This window comes from Halyomorpha halys, unplaced genomic scaffold (genome assembly GCF_000696795.3).
Source record: "Halyomorpha halys isolate HHAL.00 unplaced genomic scaffold, Hhal_1.1 Scaffold397.1, whole genome shotgun sequence".
Classification (NCBI taxonomy): domain Eukaryota; kingdom Metazoa; phylum Arthropoda; class Insecta; order Hemiptera; family Pentatomidae; genus Halyomorpha; species Halyomorpha halys.
The window spans coordinates 1,238,187-1,258,742 of record NW_027115275.1 but is presented as its reverse complement, the minus strand read 5'-3'; the positions used below and the strand labels follow the sequence as shown (position 1 = coordinate 1,258,742).

At 28.7% G+C, this 20,556-nt stretch overlaps 1 protein-coding gene and 1 long non-coding RNA gene across 2 annotated transcripts in view; both read right to left on the bottom strand.

Moving 5' to 3' along the window:
* Positions 1-657: 657 nt before the first annotated feature.
* LOC106682224 (uncharacterized) lies at positions 658-3,129 on the bottom strand. The gene is made up of 3 exons (XR_001343389.2): positions 2,852-3,129; positions 2,265-2,464; positions 658-876 (listed from the first exon to the last, which is right to left on the bottom strand). It is a non-coding gene; the product is annotated as an uncharacterized lncRNA (long non-coding RNA).
* A 7,808-nt stretch (positions 3,130-10,937) lies between these two features.
* LOC106682220 (uncharacterized) overlaps positions 10,938-20,556 on the bottom strand; it is a gene marked incomplete at its 5' end in the record, with an annotated part of 27,021 nt that continues 17,402 nt past the window's right edge. The window contains 4 exon segments of the mRNA XM_067052359.1: positions 10,938-11,233; positions 15,587-15,791; positions 18,514-18,641; positions 20,069-20,475. Of these exon segments, the coding sequence (XP_066908460.1) occupies positions 11,005-11,233; positions 15,587-15,791; positions 18,514-18,641; positions 20,069-20,475 (969 nt within the window).

The window sequence follows — 20,556 nt, the reverse complement described above, 5'->3', positions numbered from 1 at the left end:
AATCTGTTCGAATCTTACTTGCTTAGTTTCTATTACTGGATCAGGTACGGTTCGGTTGTGTCGAAGTGTTTTCTTAGTAAAAGTGAATTTCCTTAGTCACCGCCGTGGATATCCGGTTCTTATGTTTCGAAATCTGCTGAGTTTAAAGACATTGGCAGATAGTGAACTTCAAGAAAGAAGCAACTGAACTCTTGGAGAAATCAAGGGTAAGTTATAAATCATATCTTTTTTTTTTTAATTGTTATCCCTTTATTCCCATCAAAGAAGCTCATATTGAGGAATTCCTTCCATGCTTCATTTGATAAATATGTATTTATATAAATATTGCTTAATTCACTTGTCTCAGTTTACATATTCCATCAATTTGATACCTATTAAATAAAGGAAAATAATAATTTTTTTCTGTAAATAACATTGATTTTATAGATTTGATGGTACGAATATCTGTTCTAATTCATATTTTGATATTTTAATTTATCCTCAATATTATTTTTGTCAGAAAAAAGTGTACTACAATTTTAAAAATTAAAAATTATTACTTTAGAAACAGTTCACTAAACATAACTAGAATTTTTTCAAATTATAAATATAATTTTAAAGAAATAACTTACATAAATAGTTTACATTATAAAGTGGGTAGTTAAAAAAATTATTATTATTATTGTCATTAATTTGTATTAATAATTATTGTTATTAATTCGATGTTGAGTCCTGGCTTCTTACACCAGCCTCCAGCAGTCATTAAGATCTTGTCTGGCCGCTCTCCAGTTCCTCATTCCCATCATTGTCCTGGCATCACCAATCACACCATCACTCCATCAAAGGCGTGGTCTTTCTCTGCGTCTTGCTCCATGTAGTACCTCTGTCACTATTTTCCTTGACAGATCAGTTTAAAAAATTAGTTTGATAAATAAATTTTGCTCTCCTCATATTTTCCTCAAGGAAATGCTTAAATTATGAATTATAAAATTATTTCATCCAGGATTTCTTATATATAAATTGAACTTATTCATGTATCTTAAAATTCACTTTTTTAATATTGTAAAATTAAGTTGATATAAGTTAACAAACCTATAAATAATCAAACAATTATATGACTATTGGAGTATATTATATTTTTGAAAATGTAGAAATTTCATTTAATAATGAAGAGATGACAGGTTATAGAGAAGAATAGATTTAATGAATTTTTTGAGTAATGTGTTATTTATTTTATTTTCAGATACCGTCACGGTGATACATAGATACTTACAACAACAGGTATTTAAACTGTTCCTCAATATTTTTACATTTATTTTAGTAGATTGGTGTTTATTAGTATGTTACATATGGGTCTAATATTGTTTGGGATGGCTACTATTTCATTTTTGTTTAGAAGTTTTAACCAACATGCTTTTGGATAATTCTGACACTATATTTAAATATAAATTTAATTCATAAACCATAAAAAATGAAAACCAATTACATGAAACATGGTACTTCTTATTCATGGGTAGAGGTGATATAGAAATCGCCTTTAAAATGTATAATGAAATATTTGAGTACACATTTAAGTGTATTTTTTCTCTTCAGACATTTCCCTATTTATAGTAATATAAATGTTTTATTATTAATTTTACTAATGTAAATTATATATAAAGTAAAGGGAAATATATTGATATTGAAAAATTTTTAACCCGAGTTTTTGGCAGAAATACGCATTTTAAGATTCTCTAAATTTGTTTGTAATAGTCCTATTGGATGTTAGTCCATGATCCAAAATCAAAAACTTCCTAAACTTTGTTTGTTATAAGTTTTATAACAGCTAATAAATGCTGTTATCGAAAACCAAAATTGAAATTCCTAATATTATGGTAGTATACTTAAATAAATGACTAATTACATGGGTCTAAAAACGAAAAAAATTTTTAGCTGTAAGATGTATGTTTGTTAAATTATATATTATAAAGTGTGCTGGAAACAGAAAGGACCTCCATTTCTCCCAAGTACATTTTTTTTTTTTTTTTTGTAAAATAGATGTGAAAAAATACAATAATTATCTTTATTACAGTATTAAAATGATACAGCAACTAAAACTGCTTCACATTTCTTTGCTTTTTCTTCTAGATATTAACTTCCTGAAACTGGGAAAATCCATTGTATCAGATTTGTGAGTTTTATTACTAAATAAAATTTTCATATTTAAAACTTTCACTTACTTTCACACTCATAAAAGGCTTTATAGGTGTAGGTAAAAGTGTGACACAGAGAGAAATGCTACTTACAAATATGTAGGCCCTCACAGGATATTCCTATCATTTAAGTTATCATCAAATCTCTAGAACACCCATTCACTCCATAATTAGTATCATAAATCACTAATTTTTTCTTAATTTTCTTATAAGCACTGAATGTCAGAAAAATTTCTCAATGTTACCTTCATCCATGGACCTGGTGAACTTTAAGCAGGAATTTTCGGGACACACTATAACATTTAAAAAAATTCAGTTGATTAGTCTTTTTTATGGAACACTAAACTAATTCTATACGAATTTGGATAGTAAAAATCTTCAAAAAACTTGATGTGATGAAATTTTTATCATTTCATCAACTGTTATTATGTTTTTAATAAGTCAACAAAAGTAAAAATATACGATGCAGTTTCTTAATCCATTGTATTCATTACTGATTTTTTATTCAAACCAATTTTGCAAACAAACTTTATTTGGTGGACGGAACTGGAGGTCATTTTTGGATTTAGCACACTTTAAGAAGTGTTATTTAATTTAGCAAAAGATATCTCCTGCAGATGATTTATAACACTACTTCAAAATTAAGTATTAATGTGGTTTAGTTAAATATGTCTTTTTACTTTGGTTTTTCCTGCTCAACACCAAGTAGATCAGTAGTATAGTCATTTTCCCCCCAAATATTGGTGCAATATTTTGAGTGTTTCCAAGTAAACAGCAATTAAATACAGTGTTCCAGGTGTTGAAGCGTGGCCTATGAAGTTCATGAGGGTCAATGGCTTGAGGCAATATTGTGATTATTTTCTTATATACAGTGTTTATACAATAAAATAAGAAAAATAAGGTATATGAGGGGTCTACATCTGAAACTTGATAGGATCATAAGTTTTTGTCAGCTGCTATTTATCAATCTAGGGCATTTTTACATACACCAATTGACTTAATTATTTTTACTAAATCTTCTGTAATTCAATATTTTTACCTTGTGGCTTGGCCTTCGACTTCCGACCCATTATGTGTTTGAATTCAATGAAATCAAGGATGGTACTATTTTCAATTTACTAGGTGCTTTTTTTTTTTTAATATATAATCTTACTCAACAGTGAATGATCAAAAAATCATTTGAATTTTTCCAATTAGTTCTAAAAAATTTCTTTAGTGAATTAGAAAATTAGTTTACTCATATATCCATTTATGTTTTTATATGATGAGAAGATGGTTGGGGGGTGCGGTCAAAATATTTTGACCGCACCCACCAAACCATCTTCTCCTCATATAATTTATCCATGGTCAACTATCTCTCATCATTATGTTTTTATAGTTATTAGTTTAGTATTCGAATTCAATTTAATGATTATCAATTAAATTAAAATTATTAAGATTGGTAATAATATAAATGAAAGAAGATAATATCTACCAAAATAAAGTAAATAATTACAATAATACAACCGAACTTATTTTATCCAGTCATCAGTTATAACCTTAAAAGATGTTTTATATGTTCATTAAATAAATTTATATTTTTATATTATAATATTAAATGACCTATATTTTACTAAAACTAATAATGTGAACAGTTAAATTAATGATTCTTGGGTAGATTTTAGAATTATTCCTTATGCTATAGGTATTATTGCGAAAACCATTGTAATTTTATAATAAATGAAACAATAAAAGTGAGTAAATGATTAACTAATTAATTAATGGGTGCTGAAATATGACAAATTTGAAAAAAAAAAAAAATAAGAAAAATAATGAATAGATGATGCTTTAAAAAGAAGTGTTTTTCTTTTTAACAAAAAAAAAATTTACGATTGCTTTGAATTTTGTACAGAATTTTTCAAAATCTGTTATGTGGAAATTTAGGGCATGTGGGGTTTTGGAACCACTAAATTCGGTTTTTAAAGATGTGATTGTAGACTTCGAAATTTATGGACTAGGATCTGCTTCTGCACTGAAAAGCAACAAATTCAAGATTTTTCTTAAATAGGAAAAAGTATTTGAGTTAGATAATTCTTAACTGCAAAATAGTAACCTAGACAACATTTTCTTTTAAAAAATTCTGTCTATATTTTTATATATTTGTCTTTTGTCAAAAGTATTTGAATAGAGATTCAATCGTATAAATGCTGCAAATGGTTTTAATATTTTACAATGTAGAATTACTTGATTGAAATAGTTTTTCAGTTATTGTTTCCAATTCAACAAAGAAGTTACTTGTTAAAAGAAACCAACACAGAACTTGAATTTACTACTTCTCTGTACATAAACGGAATCATGACCTTATAAACTTTTTTTCTTGCTATTGAAATCTACTGTCCCCTTTTTCAAGAACGAGCCTATGTACGCCACAAACCTGATTCCACACTTTTTTTTTTTTGTGAATCAGAAGCAAAATCTAAACTGATCCTTGAATTAAGCTCGTCTTCATTGTAAGAAATAAAGCTTATTAAATGTAGAAGCTTTTATTTAAGTGGATAATTTTTATTCAAAAAGAGGGCAGAGAAAAATATTCACAAGTAATGTTTGATTTAAAAAAAAATAAAAATGTTCGCTATTGGTCCGTGAGTATGGCCCTTATGAAGATAGATTTAGTTAAGCTAAAACATATTTCTTTAAGGGAACTTTGTCTTCTTTACGACGGTGACATTAGAATTTAATTACCTTGAATAGTTTTCGCTTCCTATTGAGCAAAACCTATGACTTGATTTAATAAAAAAAAAATACCCAAAATATTATTATATAATACTTATTAGAAAAAATATTTTCCCATTTCCGTTGAACAGTGGTCCCCAATGTGGGTGCCGCGGCACCCTAGGATATCCCAAGCTGCCAGGTGCGCCGCAAGCGAAGCCAGGTGAGCCCAAGTACGCCAGGTGTGCCGGAAGCGAATACCACTTACTCAAAATATTAGAAAAAAAATGAGGATAGTTGTGGCAACATTTTTAGCTCACCAAGGGTTCTCAATATTTTTTCCACGGCATCCTTTTTGGGCTAAAAAAATAAAAATGTCAGCACAATTATCCTTAGAGCGGTTGAATATGTTGAAAAGATGAAAAATTGTACAAAGTAAATGCTAGAATGCACTGCATATTTGCTATTTTCGTTTTTATGTTTTTCCTTTTTTTTTTTTTTTTTGTTGTAATATTTTGAGAAAGTGACATTCTCTTAAGGCACCCCTTGCATATGTTGGGAGCACCTACTTTGGGCTACTGGTTAATGATCCGCCGATCCTGATACAACCTATCCTTTCTAAATTAATACTCTTCTTCGATTTAAATTTATTTACTTTTTGTTAACATTCGAATCATGTACATGTGTGCGTGAGCGAATGTCTGTGTGTGTAGCTTTATAATGAAGACAATCCACAGGCGTTGATAAGCGAAAGGTTTTACGCCTTTATGTTAAACAAAACCAATCAAACGGATTAAAAATTCCACTTGCTGATTATACTCCTTCATAAATTTTAAAAACATATGAATAGAACAGAACGTTTTAGAAGTTGCTATGTAAGTATTGAATAGCTGAGATGTGGACTACAACTGTTTGGTCGATATTGCATGACAAGTTCCAATTCACTGGCTTGTGACTCAGGCGTACCTAGTGGGGATTCTATCGTTAAAGCACAAGGATTCAGAACACACTAAACATTTTAGAGAATATTATTCCTGAAAAATACTTCGTATATCATTTTACTAATGACTTGCTAATATATAGTTATTTATCATTATTATATTTTTTGTCTATTCGATGGTTTATTTGTTTACTGTCACAAATATAACATCAAACAGACGAAAACAAAATAATAATAAAACAAATGTAAGGAAAATTAAATATGAAATTAATACCGTTTATGACCAATAATATTTTACGTCATTAAACAAAAAATATATATATAAATAGTTCCATGACCTTATTCTTGTATTCGATTTAATTATGCATATTCAATAATTTGATTCACTGACCCTCCTGTTATTTCTGTATTGATAGTCATGGAACCAGGACCCAAAAAATATCATTTATTTCAGCAGAAGCTTTGAATGTTTATTACTAAATTTTATATTATTTTAATAATAATAAAAAAGAAAGAATAGCCTTGGTATGCCATTTCATGGTCACCGCTTTTGAATATAGCGGCTAGTTGAAAGTTTGGAGTTTTATTATTTTCTAAAAAAGATATCGCGTTTTTATAAAAAAAAAAAAAAAAATTCAAATTTCCTCAAGGCTATACAACAGGTACAGTAAATATCCTTAAAAAGTAGGTATTGAACTATTGCAGGTTCTGTACACTGGTTCAATTTATTTGGTAAAAATATTTTCTTTTGTTTCTCATTCAGTGGTAAATAACATTACAGTTACCAATCCTTACAAAATAATTATTAGCACCTTTTCTAAGAGAATAAATTGGTAAAATTAGAGTCTTTTTTCTTACTTTAAAATATCTTTTATTAATCAATTAATCCATTTAACATCAAAGTTTCGGACTCTCAGGTCTAATTTTCAAGTTTTTCTTTACCGATGTTCCATCGACTTGGAAAATAGCATATGTGATAAAAATAAAACTCTTCCATTTAAAACTTCAAGTAAAGAAATATAAATATAGCTTTATAAAGAAAAGTAACAATGATAATTGTTATTCTATTAATGCATTATCTATTAATATTAATATTGAACGGGATAGATTAGTGGTAAGGCATTGTGCTACCAACTCAAAAGACTCGGATTCAAATCCGGCTGTGGCTGTTAATTATTCATTCTGTTACTGCAGCCATGAGTCAACCCTGTGGGTTCGGGGGTCACACAGCCTCATAAAGTGGTTACCCTTAATTGTAGAAAACTCAAATTACCTCCATGCACAACCGTTGATTTAGTAACAATTCTTCCTTACAAAGTACTGAACCCCTGATCAAAGATTGTAGTAGTACAGATTTATTGCTATATTAATATTTTCTTTGAAAGTTGGTAACTTAAATTAAACCACAAATATCTTTTAATCCTCATCTCTCTGTTTATTTTTCTCCAACGTTTGGTCCTTCATGACCTCAAATTGATCGGCTAACATGCCTCAGTCGATTATATTTATATTCTTATTTCATCACATTAATTATTTAACAGTTTCATTATTTACAAATTATACAAATTTATAGTATTTTCAAAAACCTACCTTCACTAGGTAACTACTTCCGATGATATTATATTTATTTTTAAAACCATCAACAAATAACAAACTGTTTTGTGACTTTTTTTTTCTCACTAGTTCACTCAACACAAAATAACGAGCTTTTTTTATTAATCGGAAAAAACTTGTTCATTCTATAGTTCCTTCAAATTCCATTAATTAATAAAAAAAAAGAAGCGAAATGTCGTCGCTACAGCTTTAAATTAACGAGGGAATCAAAGTATAGTTAAACTTCTGCATATCAGACACTCACATGGAAGATGACTGATTATTATGACTGAAATGATTGTTAGTAATAGAGAGATGTCTTTTAATATAAAAAGAAAACTAAAATAAATTATGATGTGATACCTCATAAGGCTGAAAAAAATTACTATGATTTTATAATATTAAAAAAATCGACGCATCCTTCAAGGGACATTTCGTTTCAACCATCGTTCTGTAGGACACAGAACACTGACGGTAAGACTAATAAATTTAATAATTGGACCAGTCACGGATAAAACGAGTGGACGGCCTAGAGACATATTTATTTTTCATGCGATTTTTTATTTATATATTATCTTAAAACATTTAAGGGTGAGGATTAATATTTTGTTCTTTTACTTATTCTGATATACTGTAAACATCCTCTGAATGTATATCAACAGTCTTATATAATGTATACCTACATTTGTTTATAAACAATAATTAAATGTCTCTTAGTGCCGTTAATTCTGAAATCGTGAGTTCGTTCGTCATATTTTATTAATTCTTTCCGTCATTGAGGAGTAGAGAGATTCCGTTATAGATGGGAAATGTGTGAAGTCTGTCTTGTTGGCCGGGTCCTTTTGAGAGCTATAATCTTCCTTAAAGAGAGGTGTCCGTTAAGATAGCGTAATCTGTTGATTTTTTTTCAATTTAACGAGTATTTTTCAAAGGACAAAAAAAAAACCTCAAGTTATCGATAGTTGACTGTAGTTCTTCTGCTCGCCAATAGATGACGCAGCCGTAACTGGGACGGCGATGGATCGATTCTAGGTGGGGCGCTCCCTGAGACAGCTCTCCTCGGTCATTTCTGCTTCGACTCGCTCGGAGTGAAGACGTCCGATGTAGGAGAGGCAGGAACGCCCGCGGGAGCGGTAAGAGGAAGCCAGTAGAGGAGATTCGTCGAGGAGCGCCTAAGGTTCACTTCTGCGTAGGGTACATTTTCCAGGTCCGAGCCAATCCACATCATGGCACACTTCGCTCATCTCTTCTCTGCTTCCTCGACACCTTTGACGTCAGAACATTCAATGAACGTAATCTATTTTCTTAAACCACTATTTTTTTATACTAAACCACTATTTTTGTAAATAAATTATCTGTGCTTCACGTTTATTCTCTCGGTGGTTTGAAAATTACGATTCTTTTCCAGTAACCGGACCTTACTGCAACCATACATAATGTAGACTACTTGTTAGATCGATATTAAGTATAAATCCTGTGTTTTAGTGTTAATTATCCACAATTGTCCTTAGTGGATGATATACTACCTATCTCAATGTGGTAGAAAAATCACTAAGCTTTTAATCCAAAGTGAAAATATATAATTGACAGAAATAAATTATATTATACTACCTAATGTTTTAAATTGTTGCTAAAACGTAAGGGAAAATATGGCATTATAAAAAATACATTTTCATTGCCCTTTGTAAAATGTTACTGTATAATGCTTATATCCTTAACTCTTATGATGTTTTAGAGCAAATTAGAATCTAGCTTCCATCAGCTATGTCAATATTAAATTGGATTAAAATTGATGTTTGTCAATAAGTAGTCATGATAATTGTCATTGTATGTTTCAGAATAGGGAAACTGTAACAATCTCTGTTATAAAAGAAATATAATATAGTATTGTAAGTTTTCCTAAATTAATATCTGTGTATATTGGATAAGAATTATTTATTTGTGGTTTTGAAAATATATTAATCTGACGTTGAGAATGTTTTATTTCAATACTCCGACTCCTTCACATCCCAATCGCCATATTGGTACTTTATATTGATCTCTCCTTGGATATATAGGCTATAAATATTTTTTCAAATTGAAATATTACCTTTGTGTGCATATTATCTAAAAGATTGATTTTTCTTTCACTTTAATTTGTACAGGATAAGCAGATATGGATTGGCTAATACTGGTAAATGTTAGTATTTTTTTATTTACTAAAATTGTTATTAACCACTTATTGTATTAAAAAAAAAAACAGCAACAGTTTACGCATCTTTCTAAATTATGTCTACATTTTAAATTACAGTTTCCAGATCCATCAATATTTTTACTAATTCAGTTCTACAATTTTCTTTCGTTTGTAGAAGGTCAACTATGAAACTGTAATTATTAATTGTTAATAAATGCACATACCACATAAAGGTTGAATTTTTTTGTTCATTTTAATGTGTATACAAGTAAGTATTGCTAAAATGGTTTGGCTAATATTGTTAAAATGCTAGTACATTTTTTTTTTTACATTTCTTATAAACCGTGCTAGTACATTTTTTTTTTACATTTCTTATAAACCGTTCATTTGTATTTTTAAAAAAACGAATGCATTACAGTTCATACAACGGACTTTCTTTTATTTTTTAGTTCTTTTGTTTGTAGAAGAGGAACTACAAAACTAAACATGAAAATTATAGTTAAGAATCTTCATTTCCAAAAATAAATTTCATGATAGTAAAAAATTGATCCATTGTTAAATTCGTACATGTACACACCGTGTAAAACGTAAGTCTCGCTCAGTCCTTACAATAAAAACCTATTGAGTAGTTACTTTTTTCAAAAACTCTTTCTTTGAGTAATATATTTTATTCGCTTAATTTGTATTTTTCACTTTTTTACTAACTAAAGATATAGCAAGCCTTGTTCCAGACGAACTGATGGTATAAATAATAGTGAAAGTATTTTTTAAATTTATTCCGAAAATGCAAACTTTCCTACTTGTGTGTATACAGCAGAAGAAAGTACATTTATTCCGAAAATGTATTCGTTTTCACTGCTAATAAAAATGTGAAATGGTTAATTTTTTAATAAACAAAATTAAAGGTACTTTGAAGGAAGATTTATAAAAGAATTATTTAAGCTGACACGCCTAGTTAAATGAAAACCACTAGAGCCATGTTGGAGAAAACCAATTATACACAGTGGCACCTCCAGTTAGTTGATTTTATCGGAAGAGCTGATGTCACTTCCAGCCATAGATAAAACCGCCTTAAATATTAATTTCTTTTTCATACGGCTTTTCTTTTTTGAGGTATAATGATAACATACGGGCACAAAACCTATGGCTATTTGGACACAGGGGACCTCAAAACGTTTATTTCCGCCGAAAACTGGAATTCGAAATTTTGCACGATCGCAATGTTTTTCCTTACTATATATTACATATACAGATAAGTGAAAGTAATAAAACTAATAAGGACAGAAAAAAAATGAATGATATTTTTTTTATCTTTATTTTTTAAAAAAATTTATGATCCTCTAATAAATGGAAGGTCAGCTCTTTTTTTTTTTTTTTTTTTTTTTTTTTTTCTTGTCATCGCATTTTTATGATACTAAATATGATTGGTTGGGACTCTACTGATTTTTCATTCCTGTCGCTCTTATGTTATATCTTACTCCTTGTTTGTGTCCAACGTTTCTCTTTCTAGACTTATTCTTTGCAATCAAGACTTTCAGCTTTGGTTCTAACTTATCAAAATTCATATGTTTCATATTAAGCTTCCTTTTAATTACATTCAATTTTCTTTTGTATTGGTCATATTTAATTTCTTTGTACTTATGATCAGCAATCAAATCAAAAAATCTAAAAAAAAAGATAATAATAATAAGATAAAGGTTTACATTAAAGGTAAGCAATCTATTGTCTAATTAGCATCTTAGAGAAACAAAAAGGCTTTATTGTCATGAGCAGTGCTGCCCAATTATATTGGATTGGTACATGTCACAACTTACTGATGTATCTGTTATCAGATATAATGTAAAGTGTATGTTTCCATTTATATTTAAATTTACAACTTATTTATTAAATGTCTAAATGTACACATTTATTAAATAATACAACTTATTTATTAAATTTAAACCGTATAAATTAAAATTTACAACTTATTTTATTAAATGTCTGAATGTATACATTTACAACTTATTTATTAAATTTAAACCGTATAAATTAAAATTTACAACTTATTTTATTAAATGTCTGAATGTATACATTTATTAAATAATACAACTTATTTATTAAATTTAAATAATATATATTTAAATTTACAACTGTATTAAAAATATTTATCTACAACGAGTAAAAGTGGTATGAGTTATATGCAATGGCATGATACAGTCTTGTTGAGAATCTACACATCGATAGAACTCCAATGACATTTCTGGTGCAGGTCTTCTTTTCAGACCCCTAAGATGATTAGATATTTAAGAAGCAAAGTTTTAACAAATGGGTTCATGTGATATATAAAATTATATGCTTTAAAATAAAAGCATGAAATAATAAATAGTTTAAGAGAAGATGGTTAGGGGTGTGGTCTGTAATGATAAACACAAATAAATGAAACTTGTTTGTGATACAATAAAAAACTATTATTTAAAAAAAAAATAACAAAAATGTAATACTTCAGTAGCTTCTCAAAAATACTTGTGGAAACTGGTAGCTTTGAATTCCAGAGGGCTGGGACCTTGACTTTAGTTGGATTTCACTGGTTAAAAAATTAGCCACTCCTAATTTTGTTGCAGAACATTGTAATGATTTCTCAGGCCCAAAATTATTAATTATGATTTAAAATACTATTATAAAAAGAGTATATCTAATACCTTGTGTTCAATTCAAATTATAATTATCTCTGCCAACACAATTGTAGTTATTTTCTGATGGAACCAAAATATTACTTAAAATTTAATTTCTCTGTGATAAAGTATATTAAGAGTCTCAAATAATAACTATATAAAATTTATTTCATATGAATATTACCCTTATTATTCAAACCTAAATTGTGGGATCTTTTTATTACGAATTTAATAAAAATCTTACTGCTGGAATTTCCTTTTATTTATAATAATATGGAAGATTTATCATTAGATTTTTTTTTGTTTATTAAAAATCATGACCAGTTAAATAATACATTTTATCTACTTATGTTTTTTTGTTTTTTTTTATATTACAAATAATACAATTTTGTTATGACATAACATTTATTAACTATAGACAATTTTAAAATACCAAGACCCATTTTACATACATAATTTGCTTGAGGTACTTTCTTTAACAGCTCTGTCTGTTTATTTATAGTAATTGTTAATTTTTTTTATTATCATTACAATTTATAGGGTAATATAATTTTTAACTCTGTAAGATATTAAATCAAAGAAACAGATTAACTTATACTTATGTAAATTACATTAAGTTTTAAATATAAATATATTAAGCTTGTTTCGATATTTTTTAACCTGATTCATATATAAAATCTAACAATGCTTGTTATATTTCTAGAGATTACATGACCTGATGGTAGCGGTAACAATCCTGAAACATTGTAAAAATGATGATTTTTTTTATTAAAAAGCTTGATAGGAAGAAACCTTTACCTTCATATTCTAAAAAAAAGATTTTCAAGAACAATCTTTTAGGTTTTCAAATTATTAGATATAGTCATCCTCTCCCTCTGGCTCTTTTAGTCCCAAGAGGAGAAAAAAATATGTTATTTCGTCCCAATTTTTCGTTACTTTAAAGAAAATTATTTACACTTAAGAGTCAAAATTGATGACATTGCTGATGATGGTAAAATAAAATGAAAAATAGCTGCTGATTTATAAGTTAAAATCATTTTTGAGTTCATCCATGTAAAAAGTTGAGTTTTTTTGCTTCCATTTCTTGACCTCCTTATCATTAGATCACCCAACAATACCTTATCCACAGACTGGTACATAAAACCAACTTACTCTGGCAGACTTTCAAACTATAACATAGCTAAAAAAATTTTTCATCGCTGTTTTTCTCTCTGTGATTCCCACTACCAATTCTCTCTGTATAAAACAGATCCTTTTAAGCAATGAATTCCCACTCAAAATCATTGACAAACTTATTTACACATAAAAAAATCGGAACACCTCTTCATTGAATTCTCCACAATCACTCACCAACCCCTTATGGAGATCACTACCTCACATCCCCTTTCATTCCGATAACATGACAAACAACTCCTCTCCAAAAGTATTTATATACAATTAGAATCTTCTTCGGTTAACCACATAACAGGCCAACACAACCTACCCCTAGCTTATTCCTAAATCATCAATTTATTAAACCATCCATAATACTTTTTTTTTACAACTCCTTATTACTACTGACCTTCCACCTTTGTTTCACCTTTTATAATATTCTACCATCACCTATTGTTTACAGGTCATTTTTCATTTTCTCATCTTTGTCTTCACTCATTTAGCTCGACTACACTTTCTCTTTAAATCTACAATTTTCTGACCTTTTGTTTTCATACCTTATTATTTCTCACCAGTTATTTTTTAATTTAATCAATATACCTTTAGTTTCACTTTTTGCTCCCTTATTCATCTTATCTAAACAGCCTTCCATATTTAGTTATATATGCCAGTAACTATTTCCGCTTGGTTTAATGTATTCTTGTACTGCCTGCTCTCTACCGAGCAATCTTGTCCTCACCAACTTTTGATGGCGACTCCAGCCGAGTCAGTAAGTTTCTCTGTCTATTTAAAGTTTTTGTTCTTTCTTCCTTCTCCTACACATCTCTTCTGTCTTGTTCCTTCCTTATTCACTTTTATTTTGGACATTATATATTCATTTTGTCTTATTAATTTTTACTCATCCCTATTACTGTATCAATTGTATTAATTGTACCCTATTATTCCATTTTCCCGAGTTAGAGAGGTAAAATGTGGAAAAGGTAACGCTAGAAACCGAATTCTTAGGGTGAATAATTATAGTAATAGGTTTGAACTTTTGTTGAGGTTAATGTAAACATTTTAAGGGGAGGCCGTTTTTGTTTTCCTAGCCATGATGCCACCCTAAACAAATTTAGTTAAAAGAATTTTTATTTTTAAGGTAAACTTAATCTAAACAATTAATAGATTTAATCCAACAGGAGCGACCTACTTTTTTGTCCCCTAAGAGGTGTCCCATGAGCATTTGGCTCAAGGTAGACCACTTAGACTATTTTTTTTTATATGATTAGATGAGATGATGACAAAAATCTTTACGATTACTTTCAGTACAATTTGAAATTAAGATTGTCATCAGGGGCTGAAGAATCCAAATTTCGTAAAAGATCTTCTTCCTTTGGCTCATGATTTAAAATAAGAAATGCAGGACGTGTCCTGCATGGATGGTGAGGAAAATATAGACGTTTATTTCCCATCATGAGCGAAATGCTCCAGGCTACACTTCTCCCAGATTATTATAAGATAAACTACTTTTAAGAATGATAAACACACCAACATATACTACAACAATTGATGCAGTATTTGCAAGACATTAAAAACATTCAATCAAATGTTTACATTTCTTATTTTAGCTATCACAATCCAATCATATCAACATTCACTAATGATTTGAATGATAATTTGAACTATAATATCACAAATAAATGATATAATTAAATACAACATTATTTGATAATTATAATTAAACAAGAAAATAAAACTATTATTATATTTTTGTAAAATAAATATCATTATTAATAAAATATTAGTACATTATTTCATTCCCAGAAGTTTCACTTCAGTCAAACTGTCCCAAGACTACCACACAATCCTTTAGTATTTAAGGCTTCAGAGTTCCATATCTTCAAAACTATTTAAAGATATGGAGCTCTGATTGTAAAATTAAATTTTTGAAATGTTTTCAAACAGCTGCCATTTTTCATTTCTCCTAACTTTTACTGGTAACTTAACATAGTTTTCATTACAGTAAGACATAAATAAACAAATAGGGGTGAAATAATTTGATTCTTCCCTCTCGGGCTCTTAGCCTACCTATCAACATGGATGGTAACGTTCCTGAATCAAGGCAGCACCACATATACAACCTAGTACCTCTGATAAGGTCATATTTAGTTTTGACCAATAATTATCATAATTAAATAAAGAAATTAGTAAATAATGGAAGTGATACAAATTTTACCTTGGCCCCACAGCTTCTGACAAAGGATGAATATGTTTGGATTTCTTTTTGTGTTTTACTTTCGGCTTCCTTTTTATAGAAGGGAAAAATCTCTTTATCGTACTTCCCTCCATGATGGATGATGCTTCTGTAATGTCTGTAGAGAAATGTACTTTTCGATCATTTCCACTTGCGGACCCTCTTGTCTTTGTAGCCTTTTTAGTATCTGAATCAATAATAAAGATAACGACATCATAAATAGTAATAGAAAAGTTCAGGTTAAACTTTATTATTAAAGATAAAAATACCAAAATTTGACTATTTATATCGATTTTGAAATTTTATTTGTTCTGTTGAGAGAAAAAGTGATGTAAGTTATACTCTCATCACAATTTATTTTAATTTTAAAAAAATAATGAATTAATTTATGGTTGTGCTAGTTGGATAGTTGGATATACTTGTTTATGACTAATTTTTAACAGAGAAAACTGTTATTTTATACCAAAATCTTTCTTACCTTAAAGTATTGAATATCTCAAATATCCAATTTTTACTTACACCATCTGTGCACTCAATGACTCTTGTATCACCTAAGTTTTTCCCTGTGGCATCAATGCATAACTATCATTTTTCAAATAACCTTTTAACCTCAATGACAATCATAGTTCTGGTTTTACCCTTTATTTATCAGATTCCAAAAGTGAAGAACAGTGTTAATAATTCAGCATATCCTATGCCCTGATTCCGATTCAAATAAGAATTTTCTTTGTAACCTCGAAATCTTTAAATCCCTCATTTTCACCAAATTATTATTGGACAATGAAATACTTTGTCAAAGATCAGATTAACTTCACCTTTAACTTTAATTTATAGTTGACCTTTAAATTCACATTATAAAGAAATTTTACATTTGCTAAACATCTTCAATGTTCAATAATATTTTTTATGCCACCAATATATACAGTGACTGAACAAAGTATTTGCACACCTTGTCTTTTCTTTATATAATGAATTTTAATAATAATAAAATAGTTTGAGGTTCCTTAGTAAAAAGTAAAATTAAAACTTGTTAAAAAACAGTATAAATTCAATTAAAAATATTTATTATAATAAAAATTTATTTAAACATAATATAAACACAAGGAAAAATGTATTTGCACACAATGGTTGTATACTTGCTCTTGATTGTATGTATGCTTGAGTATAATCCTGTTCTTTTCTATCAGTATTATAAAATATTTTAATCTATTAAGTTCTTTTTAATTTAACCGATCCTAATGCCAAAAACAAGTGAACTAAGTGCCGCAAATCCCGAGAAAGTTATATTATTTCGAAATCAAAGAAAATCGAAATTGTTAGGTAGGTAATTTTTCTACCGCCAGATACGTAATTAAGAGATTTGAAAGAGGCACAACTAAAAATTACCGGCGTAAAGGACGTTCAAAGAAAGGAAATGAGAGGATGAAAAGAAAAATCAAAATTGAGGCGATAATAAATCCAGTTAGTGCAGGTGTCATAGCTAATATGGTTGAATCGACTTCTGGGGTCTGTGTAAGCACAACAATTAGAAATGTTTTAAATTCTGAAGGAATTTACAGCAGGGTCCCGAGAAAGAATGTCTTATTTGCTAGGGATTACATGAACAAGCAATTTTTATGGTGTAAAAATGCACTGTTCAAAATATTTAAGATGGCGGCACGCGTCCTTCCGAAGTCTGTTTTAAGTACTGCTTTGTTTGAATACGTAGATTGAATTGTTTTCAACTTTTGTTGTTTCCCAACCAACATTATAATACAAATTAATCTAATAAAGAAAAAGAAGACGATAACAATTATCAATGAAGTTTATATCGTGAATCATTATGAGTGAATTAGAGAGGTTTTGCTACAATCGATGTTTAGAAATACGAAACAATGAAGAAAGGAAACTGGACTCATTATTGATATCATTGGTTGCTTAGGCGTGGATGAGAGCACACCTGGAAGCAGGAGGGTGCTGAACATCCTCTGTATATGGTCCATGGGAGCATCATTAGAAATAAGAGATAAAGAGTCTGCAGTCATCCAAGAAGAGTATATAATTGAAGGAAGAAAGATTCTTTTTTAGAATCGCCAGGGGATTGGATTATCCTGGAATCTGAGAAGATGACCAAGCTTTTAGCTACTGTCAGTGGTAGTATCTTAAGAACCAAGACATCGAGAACCATCATTCATTAAAGAATCATATGTAATTGATTAGTTTGCTCCACCCAGAATTTCATTATATTTGTAAAAGTACCCATTAATTTAGTTAAGTGTCTTTATGTTATGATTGTCAGGAATGATTAATCTCAGCACTGAGATTAAGAGTCCATAATATTATATAAAATTTAAAATTAATCTATATAATATTCAATTTTTTCATTTAACCTTGTCATCTTCTAAGCTATATTCTAGATCTGAGAATAGATAAGAATTATTAAATTCCAATTTATTTATTTTAAATAAATAAGAATATTACTATTTATATATATATATATTGGTTACCAAAGATGGTCTGTCCTGCCAACTGAAAAAAAAGTTATATATATAAATCATATTTTAATTTTTATTCTTGAAGAAGTTTGTTGGGGGGTGCGGTCAAAGAACAACATAAATAAACAAAACCATATTTATTTATTTTATGCCTGGTTTTGTTTATTTATGTTGTTCTTTGACCGCACCCCCCTGACAAACTTCTTCAAGCATTAATCTACGGTCAACTATCTACACCTCATTTTAATTTTTATGTGTATTCATGTATGTATGTATTTATTACGGTTGGTTCTACAGACCTAGTAAATCTTTGAAAATTATATTGCTTAAAAGTGCATTTTGAGTCACTTTTATTCTGTATTTTCCTGTTATAGCCGTAATGTAAATAAACAATTGTACATATTATATACATTACACGCAACTTTATCTACTTACTTGAACCATGTTTCTTTGTTTTTACTTTCTTTGGAATCATTATATTATTGCCTATACCAATTATTTTGGGTGTTGGGGGATTGACAAATGCTTCCCAAATAACAGTGTATTTAAATCTGTTTGCAAAGCTGAAACAAAAAATAAATAACAAAATTTAGTTATCACTGCATGTTAAAAATGTTACTTATTGGTAGTCTTTTTTTTTGTATTGGATTTTTTAATATGTTTATATATAATTATTTAATTAATTAATTATTATTATTATTTTTTAGCTAAATATTGTCTTTAATTACATACTGATACTTTATATAACAACAATCTTATTTATTCCAGTAATTTTACCAAATATTTTGAAGACATCTTTGATCTCCATATACCCTTAAGTTATCATATTTCCCTAATCATAAAGGCAAATACATTCCTACCCTTAAGTAAAGACCTTTTACTTATATGCTTCTAGGTAGTCCTAAATAATTTTTCTCATTCATTTAAAATCCTTCAATATATTTATCTAAAAATTTTGTAAAATCTTTATAACAACTTTATTAATAAATCTACTGCAGAAGAATTTATCAGTAAATATTCTATGGAAATTTAACAGATTGAACTTGTATTATTTTACGTTCAGAAATTTTACGTTTTTTGAAAATATCATAGATAACTTATAAATTTTATGGTTTATTAATATAAGTTCATAAAAGAAATAGATGGGAGGTTTTTATGGATTTTATATTACAAAGAGAAAAAAATTTGAACCTTGTAGTTCACACCATTTTTTTTGGTCATTGGTGTTTATTCAGTCTAATTGATTAAACTTGTACCTGTTTAATTTAAATACCCTCAAAAGTAAGGTATGAAATTTTTAAATATGTAACTACAGTTTAGCCTGGGTAAGATGGCCAAGTACAAGTGAGAAACCTCGACTACTGAAAATCACAATGAGGACCCAATACTTTAGCATTGAAATAACTCTGTTACTCAGAATTTTTAAATAATTGTAATTTAAATTTGATTTCTTAGATTTTTTCAATGTTTACCTCTATAGTTGTGACTTAGTAGCTTAGTAACCTGTATAAGTAAGATAATTGAACAGGTTTGGATAAGTTACAACATTTTTCTTACAAAATTTTAATATATTCCAAACATGCTTTGTCTTTCAGTTCTACCTAATGTTTTGTACACATAATATGGTCCCATAATAGTTTTTAATTATAATTTTCCACAATTTTCTGTATTGACCTTTAATAGAACACATCCCATTTGTATTTGTCTTTTTTAAAATTTATGTTGTGTTTTTTAATGGATTGTGGATGTATTGAATATGGAAACACTTGAGGCTCTTTACTATTGATTTCATTGGCCCAATTCAAATAAACTAAATGACTTATAACTAATAAACCAAAAGAGAACTGATAATATTCAGTTAAAGAAAATTTCACTAATCAATTCTACTATATTATATGGAAGGTATGGTATAGTATAATTTTTAGGAATCTGAATATATAAAAGAATATCTAATTATTATTTTAAAAAAAAATGAAAATAAACCACTTACATGCGATAAATGATTTTGATGAGAAGGAAGAAGTCACGTTTATTTGTTGTTCTTGTTTCCTCAAATTCTTTGGCTACTATGTAGAGTTTTTCCTTTATCTCATCTGGTAAGTCATTTGCTTCAGAAGGTAAGTGATTCTCTCCTTCATTAGCAAGTTTCCCTTTGCATGTAATTTTCATTGATAAATGAGAAAAACCTTCATTGCCTTTATGTTCATGTTCTAATTTCTCTTCTTTCGATTCCTCTTCCTCTTCTGATGAAGACTCTGATTCTTGCAAATTGTCTGCCAATGCCTCTGGATGCAAATCTTCTTCAGGACCTTCAAATTCTTCTGCTGGCATGGTGTCCTCTCTTAACGTCTTCTGTTTTGGTTCCTCTTGGATAAGTGAGATATTAACCTCCTCTACCTATAGTTTTTTTTCCCCAACAATTATAGAATTTAAAAGGATATTATTGTTGTAAAGTAAGATATTGTTTTAATATTATAT